This window comes from Cyprinodon variegatus, unplaced genomic scaffold (genome assembly GCF_000732505.1).
Source record: "Cyprinodon variegatus isolate N-32 unplaced genomic scaffold, C_variegatus-1.0 Scaffold173, whole genome shotgun sequence".
Classification (NCBI taxonomy): domain Eukaryota; kingdom Metazoa; phylum Chordata; class Actinopteri; order Cyprinodontiformes; family Cyprinodontidae; genus Cyprinodon; species Cyprinodon variegatus.
Genome location: NW_015150626.1, coordinates 130,402 through 151,060, shown reverse-complemented (window position 1 = coordinate 151,060; position 20,659 = coordinate 130,402). Strand labels below are relative to the sequence as shown.

General features: G+C 36.7%; 1 protein-coding gene across 1 annotated transcript in view; it reads right to left on the bottom strand.

The window, feature by feature from the left end:
* Positions 1–20,659, bottom strand: part of cd276 (CD276 molecule) — a 139,052-nt gene that overhangs the window by 8,164 nt on the left and 110,229 nt on the right. Inside the window, exon 7 of the mRNA XM_015378509.1 lies at positions 19,276–19,314. Coding sequence (XP_015233995.1) covers positions 19,292–19,314 — 23 coding nt within the window. The 3' untranslated portion in view covers positions 19,276–19,291. The remainder of the gene's footprint in view (positions 1–19,275; positions 19,315–20,659) is intronic.

The following is a 20,659-nucleotide window of genomic DNA, read 5'->3' as shown; positions in this document are numbered from 1 at the left end:
GTGGACTATTCCTTTAAGGTATGCATAGTGTAATATGGTATCCAACTAAAGATTGAGGAAAAGCAATCCTTGAGACTGTGACAATTATGATATGATGGTGATTTGATCTGATTTATTACTAATAAATCTAATATCTATCCTGTTCTTTAATCACATACACCATGCTTACTGCAGGAGTACTGAGATCCTGCAAGTTCTGTTCATCACAAGCACAAACTTTTTATAGAACTATTGACTATTAAGGCCATATTTCACAAACTGGCAGAGAAGATTAAGGAAACCACATATTTGAGCCCATGGATTATATAAAGGTAAGCAAATTTGGATAATATTAATGAGTAATTGTGTTTGATGTCCAAATAATGGCTTAATGGTTTTTTGATCAATTAATTTAGCTTAAGATAACTGATGGACAAAAAATATGTTTACATCTAAGCAATACCTGACACTGTTTTCCCTCCAACTTACAGTCAACTTAGAATTTGAAGAATATTCATGGAAAGTTTCCAATTTGGAACATTTCCAAATTCCACATCGTAATGTCTTCTGGAGGGGCTCCAAATATCTTTTTCCTAATCCATATGTCTTGAGTGACTGTGGCTATGAACCCTAAATTAACTGTAGAGACAGTAAAACCCCAAATTACTCATTCGAATGGGACAGTGGTCTGCACTTGAGATTTTCGCCAATTTGTATGATAGTGGTTGCTTTCCAAAAGACTTGGCATGCAAAATGCTGGAACTCTGTTTCCCCAGTTAAAAACATAAATGCACAGTGTTGAGATCCAAACAACAGGAAGTTTATTCTGATGCCAGCTCTACTTGTGCTTGCAAACTAATGCCAGGTGGGATCTGAAATGTGTATCCTATATTTAAGGATCAGTTACAACAAACAAAATGTGTGTAAGAATAATTGGTTGCAGGCAACTTATTCTTGGTTAGTTAGAGCCTCTTATGCCTAAATGTTTAACAGGTTAGAAGCGTGTGGCTTACCACACTATGTAAAATATTAGTGAGACATTCAGAGGTGGATAATCCAGGTCCGGAAAGTAAAAGATCCGTACAGAGATCAGCTTCATGCATTTGAATTTCTGGCTCCATAAAGCAAACTAATCACCAGAGGGGCTAATCAGCTAGTTGAGTGAAAAGGATGAAGAAAAACAAGGCAGGATTTTTACTTTTCACAACCTGGATTTTCCACCTCTGGTCAGATACCAGAGAAAAATTATACAGCCAAAACCCAAGAAAAAGTTTGAAATATGTTATGTAAGCCAACAAAACCTTGTTTAAGAGAGCAGGAATGTTTAAAAAAATATGTAAAAAAAAATATGTAGTTGGGTTTAAGGTATCTGATGTAGAAAAAAGTCAACTTGTCAGAAAAGATCAAGATATATCTTTTAGGCTTATATGCCAAACTTTGAGTGGATGGAAACAATCTTAACACACCCTCATAGTGGAAAATGGTGGTAGTGGCGGCATACAGTCGGGAACTGAAGGGTTGAAAGAGATGCGACAGAGATGAGGCCTTCCCTTCCCTCACAATGCAGACATACAGCCAAAGCTGTTAAGGAGCTAATTAGATCAAAGCATTACTTTGCTACATGGTTTTACGTCAATTTTTTATTCAGAATTTGTGCAAAGACTTTAAACTTTACAACCAATGACCACTTCTAGTAAGATTTGTTTAAGAAAACTGTAAAGAAGTCAGGGCAAGAGGTTTTGGTCTGGCTGTACAACCCATAGAGATGTCTCAAAAACTTGGAGCTGTAGTAAAAGTATTGAGATTGACTCAGGCAAATACATGCCAAACTTTTTCAATTTTATTTGGAAAAAATATTTAAAACCATGTTTTATTTTTCATCACTTTACATTGGTGAAAAAACTTTAATACCACATTATGGAAAAGTGTTTCCAAGTTCCCTTTCTTTCTTTTTTTTTGCATGTTTGTCATATGAACAAGAATACCAAACAACTGTAATTATTAGTAAAAGAAAAGTTAAGCACAAGCAAAATGTATTTTTTGAAGGTTTTTGTTGTTAAGGGGGAAAAAAAATCTGAGCTAACAAGGGAAAGTATTATTTGGACTGATGAGCTGAAAGTATAATTTTTTTTTTTGAAGGTGTGTGTCTCATTACATCTGGCAGAAAAGTAACACTGCATTTCAGCAAATTACCATCACACTAACAGTAAAAAATGGTGGAAGCAATGTGAAGGACTGGTTGTTTTTGCTGCTTCAGGACCTGCAACTGTGATGAATGGAACCATGGATTCTGCTGTTTACCAAAAATATCCTGAAGGATAAAATCTGGCTACCTGTTGGTGACCTCAAGCTTTAAACAAACTTTAGTTCTACATGACAATGATCCAAAATACACCGGGATGCACAAAATAAAGAAAAAGAAAATTAATGGTGTTGACTGACCTAATCAAATTCCTGGCTTGAATCCTGATTTAAAAAGGCTGTTTATGCTTGACAATCCTCCAAGCTGATTGGATTACAGTTTAGCAAAGAATAGGCAAACATTTCTTTCATGGTGCTGTATCACATTTATCAGAAATATTTGATTATAGTTGTGGCTGCTAATGATGTCCTAAGCAGTTTTTAGCTTTTTTGACATTCAGAAACACTTAGGAGTGACAAATATGCCAAAACAGGTTCTAAAACTTGTCCACAAACACGGAAATGACCTTTGAGCTTGGTGCTGAAATGTGACAAAATGTAGTAAAATCCAATTAATTTGGCAGGAATGAAATTCCTACTATAATTTTAAATGCATCTTTGTTTAATGGAGTCTATAACATGGTAGCTTTCTATGGTTTTATTCTTTGGCTGATATTTTTATAGTAACATAAGAAAACATGACAGACAGTTACTAGAAACAGGAAACAGTGTTGAAATATGCTGCAGGAGCAGGTGTCTGCAGGGGTGAAAAAAGAAGTCCTGAGTAGTGATAACTCACATAGGTCAAAACACAAAACAGTGATCACTGTGAGTGATGGAGTAATGCAGCCGTTTCGGCTGTGGGCCTTTTCCACTGTATCCCAATAACGCTAAGCCAGAGTGAGCTGTCTGACAGTGCATTCGTTGAGTGTTATTCGAAAGCAGCAGCATGCATCATGCATGAGAAATCACTTCTTTATTGTTTTTTTTATCTACATGGTATAGCCCAGCCTCTTCATAAAGCACTCTGCTGGCCCCCTGGTGTTAATTATGAGACCCCCACCCCCCGAGCGTGAAAGTGCATTAATCTTGATTTTTCACTTCAGACTACAGGATCATTTGAAGAGACTCCAGTGGTAAACCCCAAAGGCGAGGTGACTCAGTACCTGCAGGAAGATAGAGGGGTGAAAGCAGAAAGAGTCCCTGTTTGTTTCTAGCACACACATTGGGATGCTGTCAGGTACTCCAGGCAGTTCAATCACATACCTTATAGTCCTTATTTTGTCAGCATGTTAATCTAAATGAATATTTAGAGTCGCACAGGACGACACAGCAGACATATCCCACCTGTGTTGTGATGGATTTTCATCCCAGATGCAGCATCAAGGTGAGTGTCACCTTTTAGGTTGAAATGAGCACGAGCCAGGGACTTTGAGCACTTCAGTCAAAGAGTTCACATTCAGGCTCAGCTCATAGTGCAATTCACCCCAACATAAACACACAATTGCAAGCACTGAGGCTTTTGAGAGCACCTTCTGAGTTAAAAATAGTTAGCATGCTAAGTTTTTTTAAATTATAAATTGTTTTATTCATTATGCTTCTCTTCAATCTTAAATGAATATGTAGGTTCACTGTCATTTTGGTGAAAGAGGATAATATATATTTTTAAATCAATAAACGAGTTGAGTGTTATAATATTAAAATTTCTAAGTTAAGTTTTACAAATCCAATAAAATATTAACTGAACTCTAAAATTTTTAATGATCTTGGATGTAAACCTGATTAAAACAACCCTTAAAGGAGAAGTCCGATCACATTCACAATTCAAACTTCTGAAAGTACTTTAAATATGAAATTATTACATACAGTTCAATAAATGATACGTTATTTTTAATTCAGTGTAATGTTCATTTGAATGTGCTTTAGTGGAGACATCCATGTTTGTCAAAGAGCACTACTGCCACCTACTGGTTTGTGACGTCACGGTGCGGTATCAGCTGTTGATCAAGTCCCAGTGCTGTATCTGGGGTTTTTCACAACGCGCTGTTATCCAAGTCAGCTTGAAAACATTCTTCTTCCAAATGTTGGCTACATATTACTTGTTTTTTCTCTGGACAGAAGTTCGATGGCAAATCCTCCCTCTTCAAGTTGGCAATCCAACGACGAACCCGTCCGTGGAGGATCATGAATCAGAAAGGTGAAATAATTCTTTTTTTTTTTTTTCACTTCTACCTGATGTATTACAACATCTAACTGCCATACACGTGGGTATTGTCAGTTTAACTATAGCTCTGATGAATTTCAATGGTGAAGTCCTCTGAAAATCTTCAATAATTGTTGTTGATTGCAGATGTGTCTAGTAGTTCCCATTGATTTTGCTTGTAAAGCGGGTTGAATGGCACTAGGCTTACAGCACTGTGACGTCACTGCCGGAAGATGTCAGGTGTGAAGTGTTACTATATTTGCTCAAAAATGGCCGCTCCCAGACGCCGTTTTTGTTTTGATTTTTTTTACTGATTAACGCTAAATTCATTAAATCACCGCAAACTTATGAGTTTTAGGTATAAACAATGATCCATTGGTTATTCCTTTCTGACCGGACTTTTCCTTTAAGTGTAGTTAATATTGGACCACAGGACAGTTTTGATACTGCTTACCACCCTGGTTAAATCACATAAAAAGTTAAATTATATGATTAAGTTAAAGTTTTGCATGCATTATATAAAACTGCCTTCTTCTTTAGTTCATATTCCTCCTAAATCTATTTATCTATTAATGTGTTTGATTTTATTTTACTTTGTTTGATCATTTCTAATACATTTTATACTTTAGTATATCTGTTTTTAACCTATAATCACCTCTTTTTATGAAAATAGTTTATATAAAATGCGCCCCTCAAAAATAGATTAATTTGCTATATTTTATTACCACTGGGTGCAAAAATATCAGTGTCTCAGTCCTAATTCACAAGCTGTCATGAGCGCTATTAAAAAAATGTGCCTTTGGACCAGAGTTTTTATTAAACCGCAACATGTTTTTGATGTTTTTTTTTCTTACTTAATTAGCTATTTTCTTCATCTGCTTTAAGAAAAAAAAAGGCTGAGGCATACAGCCTGCATGTAGCAATGTGGCTTTTTAAGCTTGCATCTGAAAATGTGCAATTTGCTCTCAGTTTTTGATACTGTATAATGTTCCTACATTTCAGAGAGCTAAAAATGAAAGTTTGGGGCAATATGTTCTGCATATTCCCATCACAGCGGGGGGCCTGCTCAGTGAAAAGGTTTTTTTGCCATCTTTAAATTCTCCCGTGTCAAACAAATCTCTTTGATAAACCACAGCTTTGTAAACAATATGCTGATATCCATAAAAACAGTTTCTAACTAATAACAAGACTTCATTAGATTTAAAACCTGGCAGATACAAGTGCTTTATGAGAACAAAATATAAAGTGTGAAGTTTTTTACTCCCTAGAGAAAACTGACTTTTATAGCTTGATAAAAAAAAGGAAAACACACATGAATCAGGCAATTTATAATATCCCCTCTTCCATCATGCAGGCAGAGAAACACACTATAGAGCTGTAAGAATAATATCACTGAAGTTAGAGATCCAAAGCAAAATTTAACTTCTGCACATATTCTTCCTGCAGACTGAAATGAGCAATGGACAATAATGGGAATTCTTTATTCCATATTGTCTCAGCCTTTTCTTTTGGTTTTGTGTTTTTTTTAAAGGATGCATATGCTTTAAAAGCCGTCCTTTTCTTAATTTATCTATTCAGTAGAGAAAACTTTATTAATTCAAAGAAGTAACAGAAGCTGTAATCCTATTATTAATGTTACTGAAAATATTTCAGCATAAATTACATGTTAACTGTCTTTTAAAACATAAATGTCACCAAAATATGAATAAATATGTCCTTATTTAAGGTCTCAAATTGGTAAGAGTTAGCTAATTCTAGTGCCAACGTCACTGCATGTTGGATATGTTCCCAATTACAAAAAAGGCAACCAAAAATATTGCAAATCTGTTTATGTAATTAGGCTATTCAATAGAAACAGTAAACATGTATTCTTAAAGAATTTAAGAAGGTTATAGCACCAGAAGGCACAATGCTCTGCATAGAAAAAGGAGTTATCTACAGCGAACCGCCTTGCTGGTTGCTGGAGCTTAAGTCCCCTGAAGTGATTTGCACAAACAAAGAGAGGTCTTCTGCAACAACGTAAGTAATGTTTTATGAAAACATATATTCAACCAGGCCCTTTAAAGATGTTCTAAGACTGAGGGACATTGTAATGAGTTGTGTGGGTTAACACCTTCAACAAATGAACAATTAGATTTGTCCACTTATTGTTCTGAAATCCTTCAGCTTGGACAAAAAAATTATAGTGTCAAATAAAAATGGCGTCCTCACTACATTGGTTAGTCATCAACCTTATGTAACAGCTCCACAGCATATATTGTGAAGCAATGGAGTGTAAAAAAGAGTGGAGAAAACTGACAGACAAAAAAGAAAAAAATTACACAGACAAGCAAAGAGAAAACAAAATAAACGTTTGCGTACCTTAGGAGAGTCTAAGTACATACAGAAATATAATTTATAAAAGAGCTAAAAAAGTGGATTTTACATATGCCTGTAAAAAGAGCACGTACTTCTAGCAGAGGATGAGGAGAGCCCGCCTGCCCCCACCCATCCTTACCACTTTCTACAGAAGCACCATAGAGAGCGTTCTGACCAGCTGTCTCACTGTGTGGCGTGGAGGCTGCAGCGCCTCAGACTGGAAGAAGGTGAGGAGAGTGGTGAGAACAGCAGAGAAGATCATCGGGGCTCCTCTTCCCTCCATAAAAGACATTTTATCCCAGCGCTGCGTATCCCGAGCTTGTAACATCATAAATGAGCCCTCACCCCCCCCACCATGGACTGTTCTCCCTGCTGCACTCTGGGAAGAGGCTTCGCAGCATTTAATAAAGATGCAGCAGAAAACAGCTTCTTCCCCACTGCCACCTGACAGCTAAATGTTGAAAAAACTCCAAATCTTGTAACAGACTCTACAACAAACTGACCATCTCAATGTGTTTTACTTGCACCATGTGCACCAGTGCTACGCTTTACGAAATTGGAAATGTCATGAGAGCTATATAAATGAAATTTCTGCAGGCCTCGATGCTCAATTCCGATTTTTTTTGCGTTGCCGTTCACATTTCCAAATATATGCGACTTGTATGTGATCTCCTGTGTAAACTGCAGTCATGCAACGCAAGTGTCCCGCATGCGCAGTAGAGGATGCAATGACGTCACATGCCAGTGTGCTCTGTGTTTACTGAAGTAAACATGGATGGTAGTGCCGGTGCGAATCTAGTGATCTTTCCCAACCATAAAAACACAATCTTTTCAAGATGGTTAAACATAAATACTGCTCTCCGCATCATCGTCCACCACGGTTGTTGTTTTTCTTTCCGCTTCTTCATAGCAAGACCCAGATTAGTGGCTTTTGTTGAGTATTAATGACGTTCAGGTCGGATAATAGATTCGTATTTCAGCACCACATAGCCAACTGGCCTGGGTCGCAATGGAAAAAGTCAAATCTGTGTTGTTCATACTACCATTAAATGATCAGATCCAGGTTGCATATGGGCAAAAAAAAATCGGATTTGGGTCACTTCAGGCTGCAGTGTGAATGTAGCTTAAGTCATTATCCTATCAGTCCCATCAGCTCATTTGCGCATGCGCATCCAGATACACACCCGGGTCGCCCTCAGTTTTATTTTGTAAAAAATACCTAAATTATGATTTTCCCTCCTAAAAAATTGTAAGCGTACTGAACTATAATGTGTTAAAGGTTCATGATGTATTTCCTGAGAAAATAAATGCCTTAAATTCCTTTCTATTCTATGACTCGTCTTTGGCCAATCTGTATAGGAAATGGGATCCTACGCTACTCCCAGGAGCTAACATTTTAGGCTTTGGATTTAAACATAAATCTAGTGTTTTTTTTTGTTTCTTTCTTTCTTTCTTGCTAACCGTATTGTATATAACGGGTAATCTAAAGAAAGAAACAACTAAAATGCAGACAAACATGGTTTCAATCATATTTTGCTGGACTGCTCTGAGCATGTGCGATGATGAATTCACACATGCAGTTTAACAGAGAATATGTAAAAAGCATCAAAATTGTCTCAGAAACTCAAATGTTTTTTAAAGCTGTGTATTGGCATTCTTTAGTGAGTTAAGGATATAAATAAGTAAATTTTAATGAATTATGGAAATGTACACCTGGTTGCACGCGTGCAAATGAGCTGATTGTACGGATCGTGTTCAGGACGAATAAGGTAGTGAAAATGCCCCCTTTAATAGTTTACATAATGCAGCTACCTGTTAAAATCTAGGCTTATATCTGTTTTCTAGTACCCCTGCACATAGCATTGTATACTGAGGTTTTTTTCAGCATCAACACACCTTTGATTTTGTATCCCCTGATCTCATCTGCAATATGAGTAATCTATAGTAGGTAATTGAGCCCACAGGCAGTTGGTTTCAGTGAAGGCTCCTGCGACTTTTTGGAAAAACAGGAGCTCTCTAGAGAAGTCAGCTCTCTGTCGAGAGGCAAACAGAGCAGAACTCTTGCTGTGTTCATTAGCTGTCATTGATCAGGGACTCAATCACTGTGCAACTGCTATCATAGCTCCCATATTACCTCTTTCATCCCCTAAAAATCCTACAAAGGCAAGAAACTGGATCCGGCATGAGATATTTTCTTTTTTTCCTTTTTTCACGAGTATTTGAGGTACAGTAAACGGATGTTCGCCCTGTTTTCAGCAGAATGCACCTGCCCATTAGTTTCCTGATTCCAACTGAAGCAGCTACATTTAGTTATCATCTCCACTAAAAGGTTATAATTAATAAGGTTATCATAACTTTACAAGAGATAAACCTTAACATTAAGTTTTGGATGGGATGAAAAGCTCAAAGAGGGACAAGAACATTAATTAATGTTAGATTAGACATACTTAGACATACATCATTTTACTAAAAATAATCTAAAATGCATTCAATTGAAATGCACATCCTTCGTTAGTTGCCATGCTACCATTTTTTATCTTCACCTTGTTATATTCTCTTTTTTCTGAATAGCTAATAATCATTCCCTAACCCACCTGTCACAATAAGGAAACATTTCAACACTTTTTTTATATTTATAGCCACACTTGTTTCTCACATGTTTCTTAAATCAATGTTTTTCAACCCTCCTCTTCAATCCACTTTCTCCTGCATGTCTTGGATATTTATCTGCTTTGGGACACCTGATTCAAATGATTGCAGTTCAGTTAAACCAGGCATTCACTGTGCGATATTTTTAATCATTGCTCGCAGCTACAGCTCAAAATGTATGACGAAACCAGAGGGTTTAAAAGTTCAAAGCTCACGATGTATGTTTTCACACTGTGCGCCCCGACACTATGATGCGATCTACCTGCTCACACTGTGCGTCTAAAAACCACACGTCTGACTCAGCGCTGAGAGATGGCGCTAGTTGGAATCGTCAATCTGGAAAAAGAAGAACACCCTTGTCTGCGCAGCACTCGAGGTTCTGGTATATCGGTACGTAGTGCTGCTTCAGTAGCAGGATTTGCCCACGAACACCTCACCACTGTCAATTGAATTTCAAACATGTTTGATTTTCTCCCGACCTCACGATTCCTAATCGGGAGATGGCCATGAGAGGCTGATCCCCCCTCGTTACCCCTTGTATACTACACGACGCAGGATGCACGTTGAGGCTGAAAGTCGGCCTGATCGAAAAAATTCATGCACGACTGTAGAATCGGCTCGAAAAGGGCAAAAAAATCGTACAACGTATCCCTGGCTTTGGTAAATTAATCAGCTATCAATTGAAATCAGTTGTATGAAAACTGGGAAACATCTAAAAAAAAGCAGGGCAGTGTTCCTAGAGGAGGATCGATGGATTATATTTTTATAGTTTGGCTTTAAGTTGGTAGTAAATTCTTATTAGATACCTGGACCTCAGACTTTTTTTTCAATGCCATTTCTCCAAATTTTCAGATATCTTGGTCACCAACCTGAAGACTTCCTTGGTTTAGCACCATAAACTTAGATTCAACTATGTACAGAAATTATAAGATAATAAGGGTGTTTATCCTAATTCTTTTTTATCTTTCATTCCTTTTCTCCTTTACCCAATTTTTTATTTGATTCTGCAAATGTTATTTTCATCCATGTTTTAGCTGTTTTGTTTTTTATCTGTACTATTTGATGTTCCGTTGTATTTAGTTTTTCTTTACAGCACTTTGGTCAGCTGTGGTTGTTTTTTAAGTGCTTAACAAATAAAATTGAATTAGATTGGATATGTTGGCAAATCAAACATTACTGTGTGCACTGTTTTTGAATTTGAAAGAGAGCTTTAGTTATGTATGGGCTGTGTTTGGCCATTTAAATCATGAGTAGAGCACTTTGGACCAATCTCCAATGTAATTCCCCCCAGGTAGGCACAAGTGGCTTTCTCTACCGATTGATTTATTGAATCTTGCTTGTTCAGACTCAAACCACACCGTGAAAACTAAAAGGCACAAACAATACAATAATTAGCTTACAAAAAATAAAGACAATTAACAAATATGACGACTGCCACAAATAAACAGACTTAATACCTTGTTGGCTGAGTACCAGAATAGAGTGGAATTATTCTTGGTTTTCTTCTTTCTTGCTTTACTTAAACTTTGTGACCGACCTGTGACCGACACATGCATCAGCTCTCTCTGGAGATCGCTTCTTCTTAGAAAACTAACCTCTAATCTGCATACAAAGCCCCTCCATGCGCCCCCTGGTGGCGCAAATCCACAACAGCAATAAAATACACACAAAACAGGCATAAATGAAAAAGTGGCAGCAACATCCAAAGAAATAAAAAAAAGTCGGTTGCGTCCGATTTAGGCTTGTTTCGTCGTCGCCACGACCAGTATAACTGAGAATTTCACAGGCATAAATAAGTCATAGTGGAGATGTTTCCCTAATATCTAAGTAAATTCAGAGGTTAAAATACTAACACAGTATTTTTTTTAATGAAATATATTATAGACAAGCTAATTTATTGAGTAGCATCTACAAAGGTTCATGAGTCAAAGTTGGGGTCCGGCGAATTTATCTGGCCTCCAAGAGCCAAAGGAGGCATATGATGTCATAGAGTAGAGAAATGTGTTCTTATAAAGTGCAAAAAATGGCTAAAATGGCTAAATTATTTGGACTAAAGATGCAATAACATATCAGTGTGCTTTATTTTTCCAATTCTGGTCTGTTTGTTTCATTTCACTTTGTCATATGTGTTAACATTCACACAATGCCCCTAATGGCTCCTGATGGTTTGATCATTTAAAGTATTATTTTGTGTCAATATATTGTTTTATGTTTTTTATGATCTTATGCTTTAGCATGTCCTTTTATTTGTTATTAGGTTTTCATTTCTGTGAAGCACATTTTGACTCTGTGTCTGTGAAAAACTATTCCAATAAAGTTTCCTTAATTACTTTATGTTACGTTTATGACTTCCTCCAAAGGTAGTTCAGAAAACAGTGGGTGTGCTGAGTTCAATCTCCCTACCAAACCCAGTCACAAATTTGTTTTTTCTTACTCCTAGTTAATCAGGTATGCAGACCGTGGAACAAATAGTCTGATCTGAAAGGGGCTTCCTCTCTCTGTTATTCCAACAATAAAATCTTCCACCCCATTGGTTACTGTACATTTGGCAAGTGCAGGTTTTTAAAATACACTTAGGTTGTCTTTCCTTGCATTCTACCTTTTTTCATTTCTCTTGTCCCTGGAGATTAGTGTATTGAAGCAAGATACAGAATGTACTGAGGAAACTGTGACAGAGCAAAGCCTGAGCTGTGACAGCAAAATAAAAGTAAAACAATGAGATGTGTTCTCAGTGTGACAGGCCAGAGTTAAGGTGAATATATAAAAGCAAAATGAATCAATACTTACAATATTTGCCAAAGAAGCTTCAAGAGGGCATTATGTAGTACTAATTATACCAATAGGGGACATTTTCTAATACCATCAGGAGTCTCATTGGAATTCACAGAAATTCTTCAGGTAGACAATCAGAATCACGCACGCTGCTCATTATTTCACTGGGCTTTCTTTATTCCCTTTATGTCAATGTTTGAATATGTCTTTTCTACTCATTTGCATTGATCCATGGGTACACCAAGTCTCAATGCTATTCCATCTCCCTTATTATATAATTGGACTAAGGAGAGCTGAAAATGGATCTCTATGCAGCTCGCTCGTAGGAATACAGGAGTAAGGTTTCTCTGGAGCATGTTATCAGTGCCTTATATAAGTTATGTATTGAGTTCAGAGCTGAAAAACATTAAAGTGATATTCAACATATTATAACATTTGATAATGTTGGGTAAAAAGTTACATTATATCTGGCAAATGATGGAGCCTTTTCAATGTATTAAAATCATAGAAAATGTAAAGGATTCCACATGTCCTTTAATTCCCTAGTAACACAAGAAGAAAAACTCATAATTGGAACCTTAAAAACCATTGACATTATAATAATAATAATACATTTTATTTCAAGCGCCTTTCAAAACACTCAAGGTCACTGTACATATAAAAACAATAAATGGTAAAAAGCAGTCGTAGAATAAAACACATTTGCTGACTAGTTGGATTAACAGAGGGAATATGCTTCAAATCTCCCACACTAAGGAATAAGTTGCTGCTACACATTCCTCCACCTGTAAGTTTAATTGCTTGCAGGACTTTGTCTGAAGTGTGCAAGAAATGGTGGAGCCTGCACAGACTTGTCGGCAATCAGTCGCAGACAACCATATTAAGACAGGATAGTGTAATTTACTGGACAAGTAAGAAACTGTAAAACATTCAACAAGCAGCTGACTTGCCACACACATCTGTTTGCCTCTATTACAACAGTACAATCAATGCAGCTGGTCAATATCGTCTTACTGATCTTGTAGCTTCTATACCAGGCTTTACTGGTTAAGAATCATTTCAATGTTGAAGACTGAAACAGAAAAGGGAAAGTGTAACCTCTTCATAAAGCTAAGGAGTCCGAACAGCAAATGGTGGACAGGTTATATGCTAAAATGATGAATCATGTGTCTCTGTTTTACCATGAATTTGACAGAGGGTGTGACACTTAGCAGACAAACAGTTCCTTCAATAGATGGGTTGAAGTGTAAAGTGCAAAGGAAATTATGGTTTGGGTCTGTTTTTCAGGAGCCAGACTCAGTTTCTTTATTCTAGAGAAAGAAACATTATAATAATTAGGAACGCCACTCAAGTCGATTGTGCAGTGGATTATTTTTTGCAGCAGCGTGAATGAATATTTCTCTTCTATGTCTAGTGGGTAAGATCTTAACATTATAGTTTTGATATCTAACATAACATAACATGGTATTTTTACATAAGGCTCACATACTGTGAGAATCTAGTACTAGCTGATGCCTATTAGAGAGTCATATTTATGCGAATAGACAGCATGGACTGAGTACTAATGTTAACACCACAATGAATGTAATATCAATTGTGCAATTTTTTATATGTCTGCATTTGTTAAGTAATTAAATGACATTTTGTATTCCTGAACGTTAGTTACATACAAACACACATCGGTATGGCAAAAGTTTATATATAACCAAAGTGCTTCCTGACTCTGAAAGGACTTAATTAAATGCAGAGCCTTACTTTATTAAATAAGATATGCTGCACTCTGCATAAATGCATAAATCAATAGCAAAACTGCCACAGAAATATTAGAATAATTGATCTGGGGTGATTCAGCAGCAGGGAGGTCCAGGGGCTTGCAGGATATTAGCTCAACGTAATAATCTTGGGGAAGGTCAGTGGATACTCCAGTAATGACAAATGTCCTCTCTTTGACTTCTACTGGTCAGACTTTATTTTGGCTGGTTACAGGAAATTACTCTCTGCACCTTTCATCTTCTTCCACCGACTGTATAAGCTGCAGCTTTACGGCAATGACCAATCAGGGTATCATAAAAAGAAGCTGTAACTGTCCCACCTTGTCATAAAAAGCATTCACTCAACTGACGTCAAACTGCTGGTTATTAAAGTAAGAAATAGTGGCTCAGTGAATACTACACAACAATGAGACAGGTGACCTTGCAAAACTTTTAAATGTCTTTGGCATGTTTCAAGTTGTTTGGAATGTTAAATTTATAGTTTCTTAAATAATGAAATTGCAAGGTGTAACATGAGTATCATTTAGTCTGTTTTGTGGAACTAAATCTGCACCGATTCTGTAAGGGTTGCTTAACAAGAATGCTGTTTCCATTTCTAAGCAAAACACTTAACACAATGTATTAATACCAGTGTTGTTTTTTGACAGCCATCTTAGATTTAGTCTTAGTCTTCTGGACGAAAACTGTTATTAGTTTTAGCCACATTTTAGTTATTACGATATGTGATAGTTTTAGTTGGTTTTAGTCAACTAAAACTTAAAAGGGTTTTAGTCTAGTTTTAGTCGGTTTTATGTAGCAAAAAAAGTTAACCTTTACAATCTCAACCAGATTCTTTACCAAACTCTTGCCTAGATACTAAAATTGTTGGGAATAGAATGCTGCCATGCAGTTCATTATTGCTGTTGGGCAGAAAACTTTGATTTATAGAATTCAAATAAACTTGTTTATGTATTAATACCCTACTTTATGAAAAAGTGTCTCACAAAAGTTGTGAAAATAGAAGATCAAGTTAAATACAACATATTGGTTAATATAACTCACAGACAAGCTAAAAAAAATGTGCAATAAATGAATGATTTTAGACATACAAGGTTTCCATCCCAAAGCAAACACTTCCTGATCTACTATGAATAATGAATTACACACAGATCAATAAAATCTTAATTGCTTAAAAAAATAACAAATAACAAAAACCTTCTTCTTTCTATTTTGGCAATTGTGGCTTTATTTCTGAGAATTTGTACCTTAGTTACCGCTGCTCAGGGGTCAAAGTAGATTGACAACATAGAATTTTGTGTTTTCTTTACAAGTTAAGAAAAGCTGGGCTTATCAGAGGACCATGACTCATAGTGACAGGTAGAAATTAACACCTATCTGTCGTTTTGTTATTGAACAGAGAGAATCAGACTGCACAGTTTCTAGATATCTTGAAAATTCGTTGTTTTTTTGGCATCATTATAATAGTAGACAGGTTCATAAATCTGTTTTTAAGAGTAAAGAGTCACAAGTAGTCACAGCTGCAGATTTAAAGTTGAAACAGATTAGTGAGATATGCAACGTGAAATAAAATATAACACAAGTTTACTAGAAAGTTTATACTGTATGACAAAAAAATGCTAAGCTACATTTAAAATGCAACATATCTTTTTGTTTTTTTGTAATTCAGCAAGACTCAGTAATAGTTGTGCCAGCAAACCCAGATACAGAGTCCGACTCACAGGTGAGCCAGACTAAAAACTGAAATATAAGAAACCTAACAGAATTAAAACACAAATAATAGATTAAAAATCAGTTCATCAATTAATTGAAATATAACTTTCAATATATAGACTGTCAACGATATGCAGGACAAAATTCTGAAAAATATTTTGCTGCTTGTGAAGGTGGATAATCACTGATGCAGCTTAATGGGAAAATGTCCATCGATCCATCCATAGACTGACTTAGAGACAGACAGACAGACAGACAGACAGACAGACAGACAGACAGACAGACAGACAGACAGACAGACAGACAGACAAAAACCTAAAGAAAAGCGTTTGGGTTGTGTAACTGTAGGTCCATCAGCCACCACTCGAGTGACCCCACCGACTTTCATCACAAAGTTACACCCTTGGTTCTATATCAAAGAATTATCAATGTCTATTTAAAACTAAAGCATAGGTCAACATAATTCAATTCAGTTCGGTTTATTTCTATAGCGCCAATTCACAACACATGTCATCTTGAGGCACTTTACAGTTCAACCAGATCATACAGTCAGATTGATTCAAAGTTTTTTATCCAAGGAAAAGCAGTTGACTGCATCGACTCATTCACTCGAAGGCAATCCCTCACACTAAGCATGCTTGTAGCGACAGTGGAGAGGAAAAACTCCCTTTTAACAGGATGAAACCTCCAGCAGAACCAGGCTCAGTGTGAGTGGCCATCTGCTGAGGCCGACTAGGGTTCAAGGAGACGGAAGCTGAGATACAAAAGCAACTGTAACAGGCGGCCCCTTCCAGGAAACACACAGCCAGGCAGACGAGCTGAAAATGCTGAAGACATAATAACGTGTCTTCAGCATTTTAGATACTTTGTATTGGCTATATAGATATAAATATTGTTTACACTTTGACCACTGCTGCACTTTTTGTATAACTCGTGCCATTTGAAATATCAATGCAATGTTCATAAGCTGTATGTAACGCAATTTCGTTCTGTATGAACTCTGTGCATACAAAATGATAAATAAAGGAGTCTCGGTCTAAGTCTAAGTCTAAATATAGATATATCAGAGGGCAGAAGTGCTAGATAAATCAAATTTTTTGCCAGCCTCATTGTTTTTATAGAGGTAAATTGCACAGGGTCAGGGTTTCCATGCAATTAAAAGCAAAGTTAGTAATAGTTAATGAAAAAAACAAAAGTCACCAAACTCAAAAAAATATACCTTCTAAGCCTTGTGTTTCAGCTCTGACCTGCTAGCGACCCGCTATAAAGAACTGGAAAGCCAAAAACAATCTGCCATTCTAATTGCAGTTGGGGAACAGAATTGGTCCCTCTATACTTTTCATTGCGGAGTTAGCTGAGTTGTTTCTGCAGCTGTAAGACTACAGAAAGTGCCATGTCTGTAGATGTTAGAGACAGTGAGAGAAGCATTGTTGCTAATAGGTCTCTTGAGCCTTTCCCAATATTACACTTTTATGCTAAGATGGATAACATTAGAAAAAGAGGCCCCTAAGAACACTAAATCTAGTATAGAAAGTGAGTTTTGAGAGGCTTTCAGATTTTCACTTAAGATGGAAATTAAAAAATATTTAATTTTATAAATAAATATTTTTTTTCACTTAAAATGTTCGTTAGTCTGTAAAAGGATACTGTTATATAATAGTTTAATTGAGTCTATATAATAGTTTTATTTCAGTCTTTGCATAGCTTGTGTTTATTTCAGACAGAATGCATTTACTTTCACAACTCACCAGGTTTCTGCTAATATGCTTATCTTGAACCCAAATGGGCAAAGCAGACATTTCCATACAGAAAAAGTTGAATTTTACAGACTGCTGCTTTAACCGATTGTTCTTTTCCTCCAGAAAATCTTTGGCTTTTTGTTCATTTTAATTTGGAGACAAATGTTACCATGATCATATGCTTGTTGGTCCAAGGATTAACCACTCACTTTAAATGTTTCTCTTTTATGACTTATCAAAGAAAAAACATTTCCGTTCTAATTGAATGTTTGAAATTACATGAAAGATGATGGAATCAGAGGACTTGATTGGTTTATCCCTTTATTTATCCCATTGTTTATTGAACAATCGGATTTAACAAAAGATGTGTAGTTTGATGCATCTTAATGCACTTTTTAAAGTGATGCCAAAGTAACTGTCTATGCAACGATCAAAAATTAATCTAAATAGGGTAACCTATTGTTATATATATATATTACTTTATCACTAGTACATACAACTAAAATCATTTTATCTTACAAACTGCTGAGGTTTCTTTTCATATAAAAAAATGCATTCATTCATCTCCAACACAAATACAGTTACCAAATAACTTATGAATAATTACAAAAGGAAAGCAAAGATCTGGAGGAAGGCAAGAACCACCCCCAACATCTGGAATTGTACCCTCTATAATTAAAGGAACTACAACTATTGGATACATGTCTTAAATTTATAAAATACTACAAGAGAAAGCCACAGAAGACACACTTGTGCTCAAGAGTAAAGACGTGGAAAATTAGATGTTTCAGGAATGACTTCAACTATAAATTAAATATAAAACCAAAGCAAGGTTTTTAAGGACTCTTTTTGTCACATCTACAGATGGCTATAGCTCAGAAAAATACGTGAGAAAATTTGCACTGCAAGGAGACTACACGCCTAGATTTTGAGACCATCCAAAATGAACTGATTATAGCAAAGGCATACACACTTAAAACGATCACGTTTGGGAATTAACACTCTTCTAAACACCTTATATTATAGTAGGAATCATTCAATTCAGTTTATTTATATAGCTCCAATTCACAACACATGTCATCTAAAGGCACTTTACAGTTCAACTAGATCATACAGTCAAATTTATTCTACGTTTTCTATCAAAGGAAAACCATCTGATTGCATCAACTGATTTACTCAAATGCAATCCCTCACACTAAGCATGCTTGTAGCGACAGTGGAGAGGAAAAACTCCCTTTGAACAGGAAGAAACCTCCAGCAGAACCAGGCTCAGTGAGAGCAGCCATCTGGCGAGGCTGACTGGGGTTCAAGGAGACAGAAGCAGAGATACAAAAAAACTCTGCTATAGAAAACTGCAAATTTTGTCCCCCAAAGAATGTTTGAATATGATGCAATTCTTTCCTTTCTACAGCCACACAACAGGGGCAGGAAAATGTGCGGCATTAAACAGTTTAGTGACAACCATAACTAGGTGAAGTCACAGTAATATTACCAAATGTCTACCTGAAACTCCTTGCAAATTAGCGTTTTTTGAAACTTCATGGCTTTTCCAACAAACACACACAGCTTTTGTGTCCCAGACCCAAACTGTTTGCCAGTAATACAATTCAGATGTTGGCTTTGAGTGGACTAGGGAAAGCATAACAGATCAAATTAAATAGATATTTCATATCAGACTGTGACCTTCTGATTTCTGAAATGATAATGTCAAGACTTTTAATATTCTATACCTTCTGCCAAATTAATACAGCCTATCTTCATTACTGCAGCACTTACCAGTAACCTCCAAAGTGTCTGACACTGTGTCCTTCAGAGAATTCACAGACAATAATCACAAGGAGAGAAAAAAGGTCCTAGCGGTAAAATGTGTGTGTATGTTTAAAGAAATGTTTGAGGAAAAATGTTCACGCACCTTCATTTTGTTGGACTTAGCTCTTCAGTGGTGTCATAGCTGAAAAGAGAAAAAAAAAAACAGATGAAAAGATAAGGTCAAATATCTTATAATTACATGAAATACCTACATGTTTGCATTTGTGATAAATGAAGGGAGCAGTGAAACGCATATTTTAAGTCCACCATATTGTGGAGGAGGATTTCCTCCTCTTTTAAAAGCCCTTCTTTTCCACTTCTCCATGTCCGCTCACCAACATTGCCATGGCTAACAGGAAGCAGAGGGCACAACGGTTTATTTAATTAGTCACAGCAGCTGAGTGCTCATGTGGAACCAAACAGGGGAGGTAGATTGGGGTAGTGAGATGGATAGGCACACTCCCACCGGGCCTTGGCTGTGTTGTCAGAGGAGTGTAGATTGCATGACAAAACTGGGGGAGGGTGATGGTTGTGGTAGTCGGTATTACTTGGCAAGAAGATGTAAATGGAGCTGGCGCGGAGGGGAGTTCATCCCAGAAAATAAATTGCCCTCACTTCACAAGTATCTCTGTCCTCACTCAAAAGCACTGAGTGCTGCTTTGTTTTATATGCCAAGAAGCAGACATCTGACCTGGACTGTTGTTGTGATGTACAGCACAGACTGCTTTGACTTCTTTTATTATCTGTGACAATGATCATTATTCCAAATGATGAAGTGGAGGCCATTTTTCCTCTATCTTGTCTCTTGACTTTTCCTTGCAGACCAGAAAATAACCCTAACAAAGACGCAGAAGTAGCTTGATCAATAGTCACTGCACGAAAAAGGAAATATTCTCCTTCAACAAATGCTCAAACTTATATAATAATAATAATTGTATAATAATTGAACTCTATTGATCTCACACTGGAGAAATTTACCTCTGCATTTAACCCATCCCTTTGGCGAGCAGTGGGCTGCCATTGTGCGGCACCCGGGGAGCAGTGTGGGGTTAAAGGCAGGTTTATGCTCAGAAATCAAGTCGTCTGTGTGTGTGTGTGGGGGGGGGTGTTTGTGTGTGTGTGTGTGTGTGTGTGAGTGGTGGGGGCGTCGCATTCAAAACAGATATGATACAAGCACACTGCTTTAACCCACTAGAACACTCCCCACTCCAAATATTGTGTTAAATACAATTATGCATCAAGAGATCGCAAGTATAGGAAATGAGTGGTAAAGTTCAAATATCATGTGATGCATTAGGACAGGCGTTTTTATATGCTTACTAATAGGGCTGGGCGATAATTCAATAACGATATATATCGATCGATAGACGTGTGGCGCAATAGAAAAAAAGAGGGTTGATAAAAGTTCGATAAAAAAGAAACACAGTTTTCCTTCCTTCTCATTGTACCCTAGCATGTAGGTTTATGCTAGTCACTGCTTCCTCCCA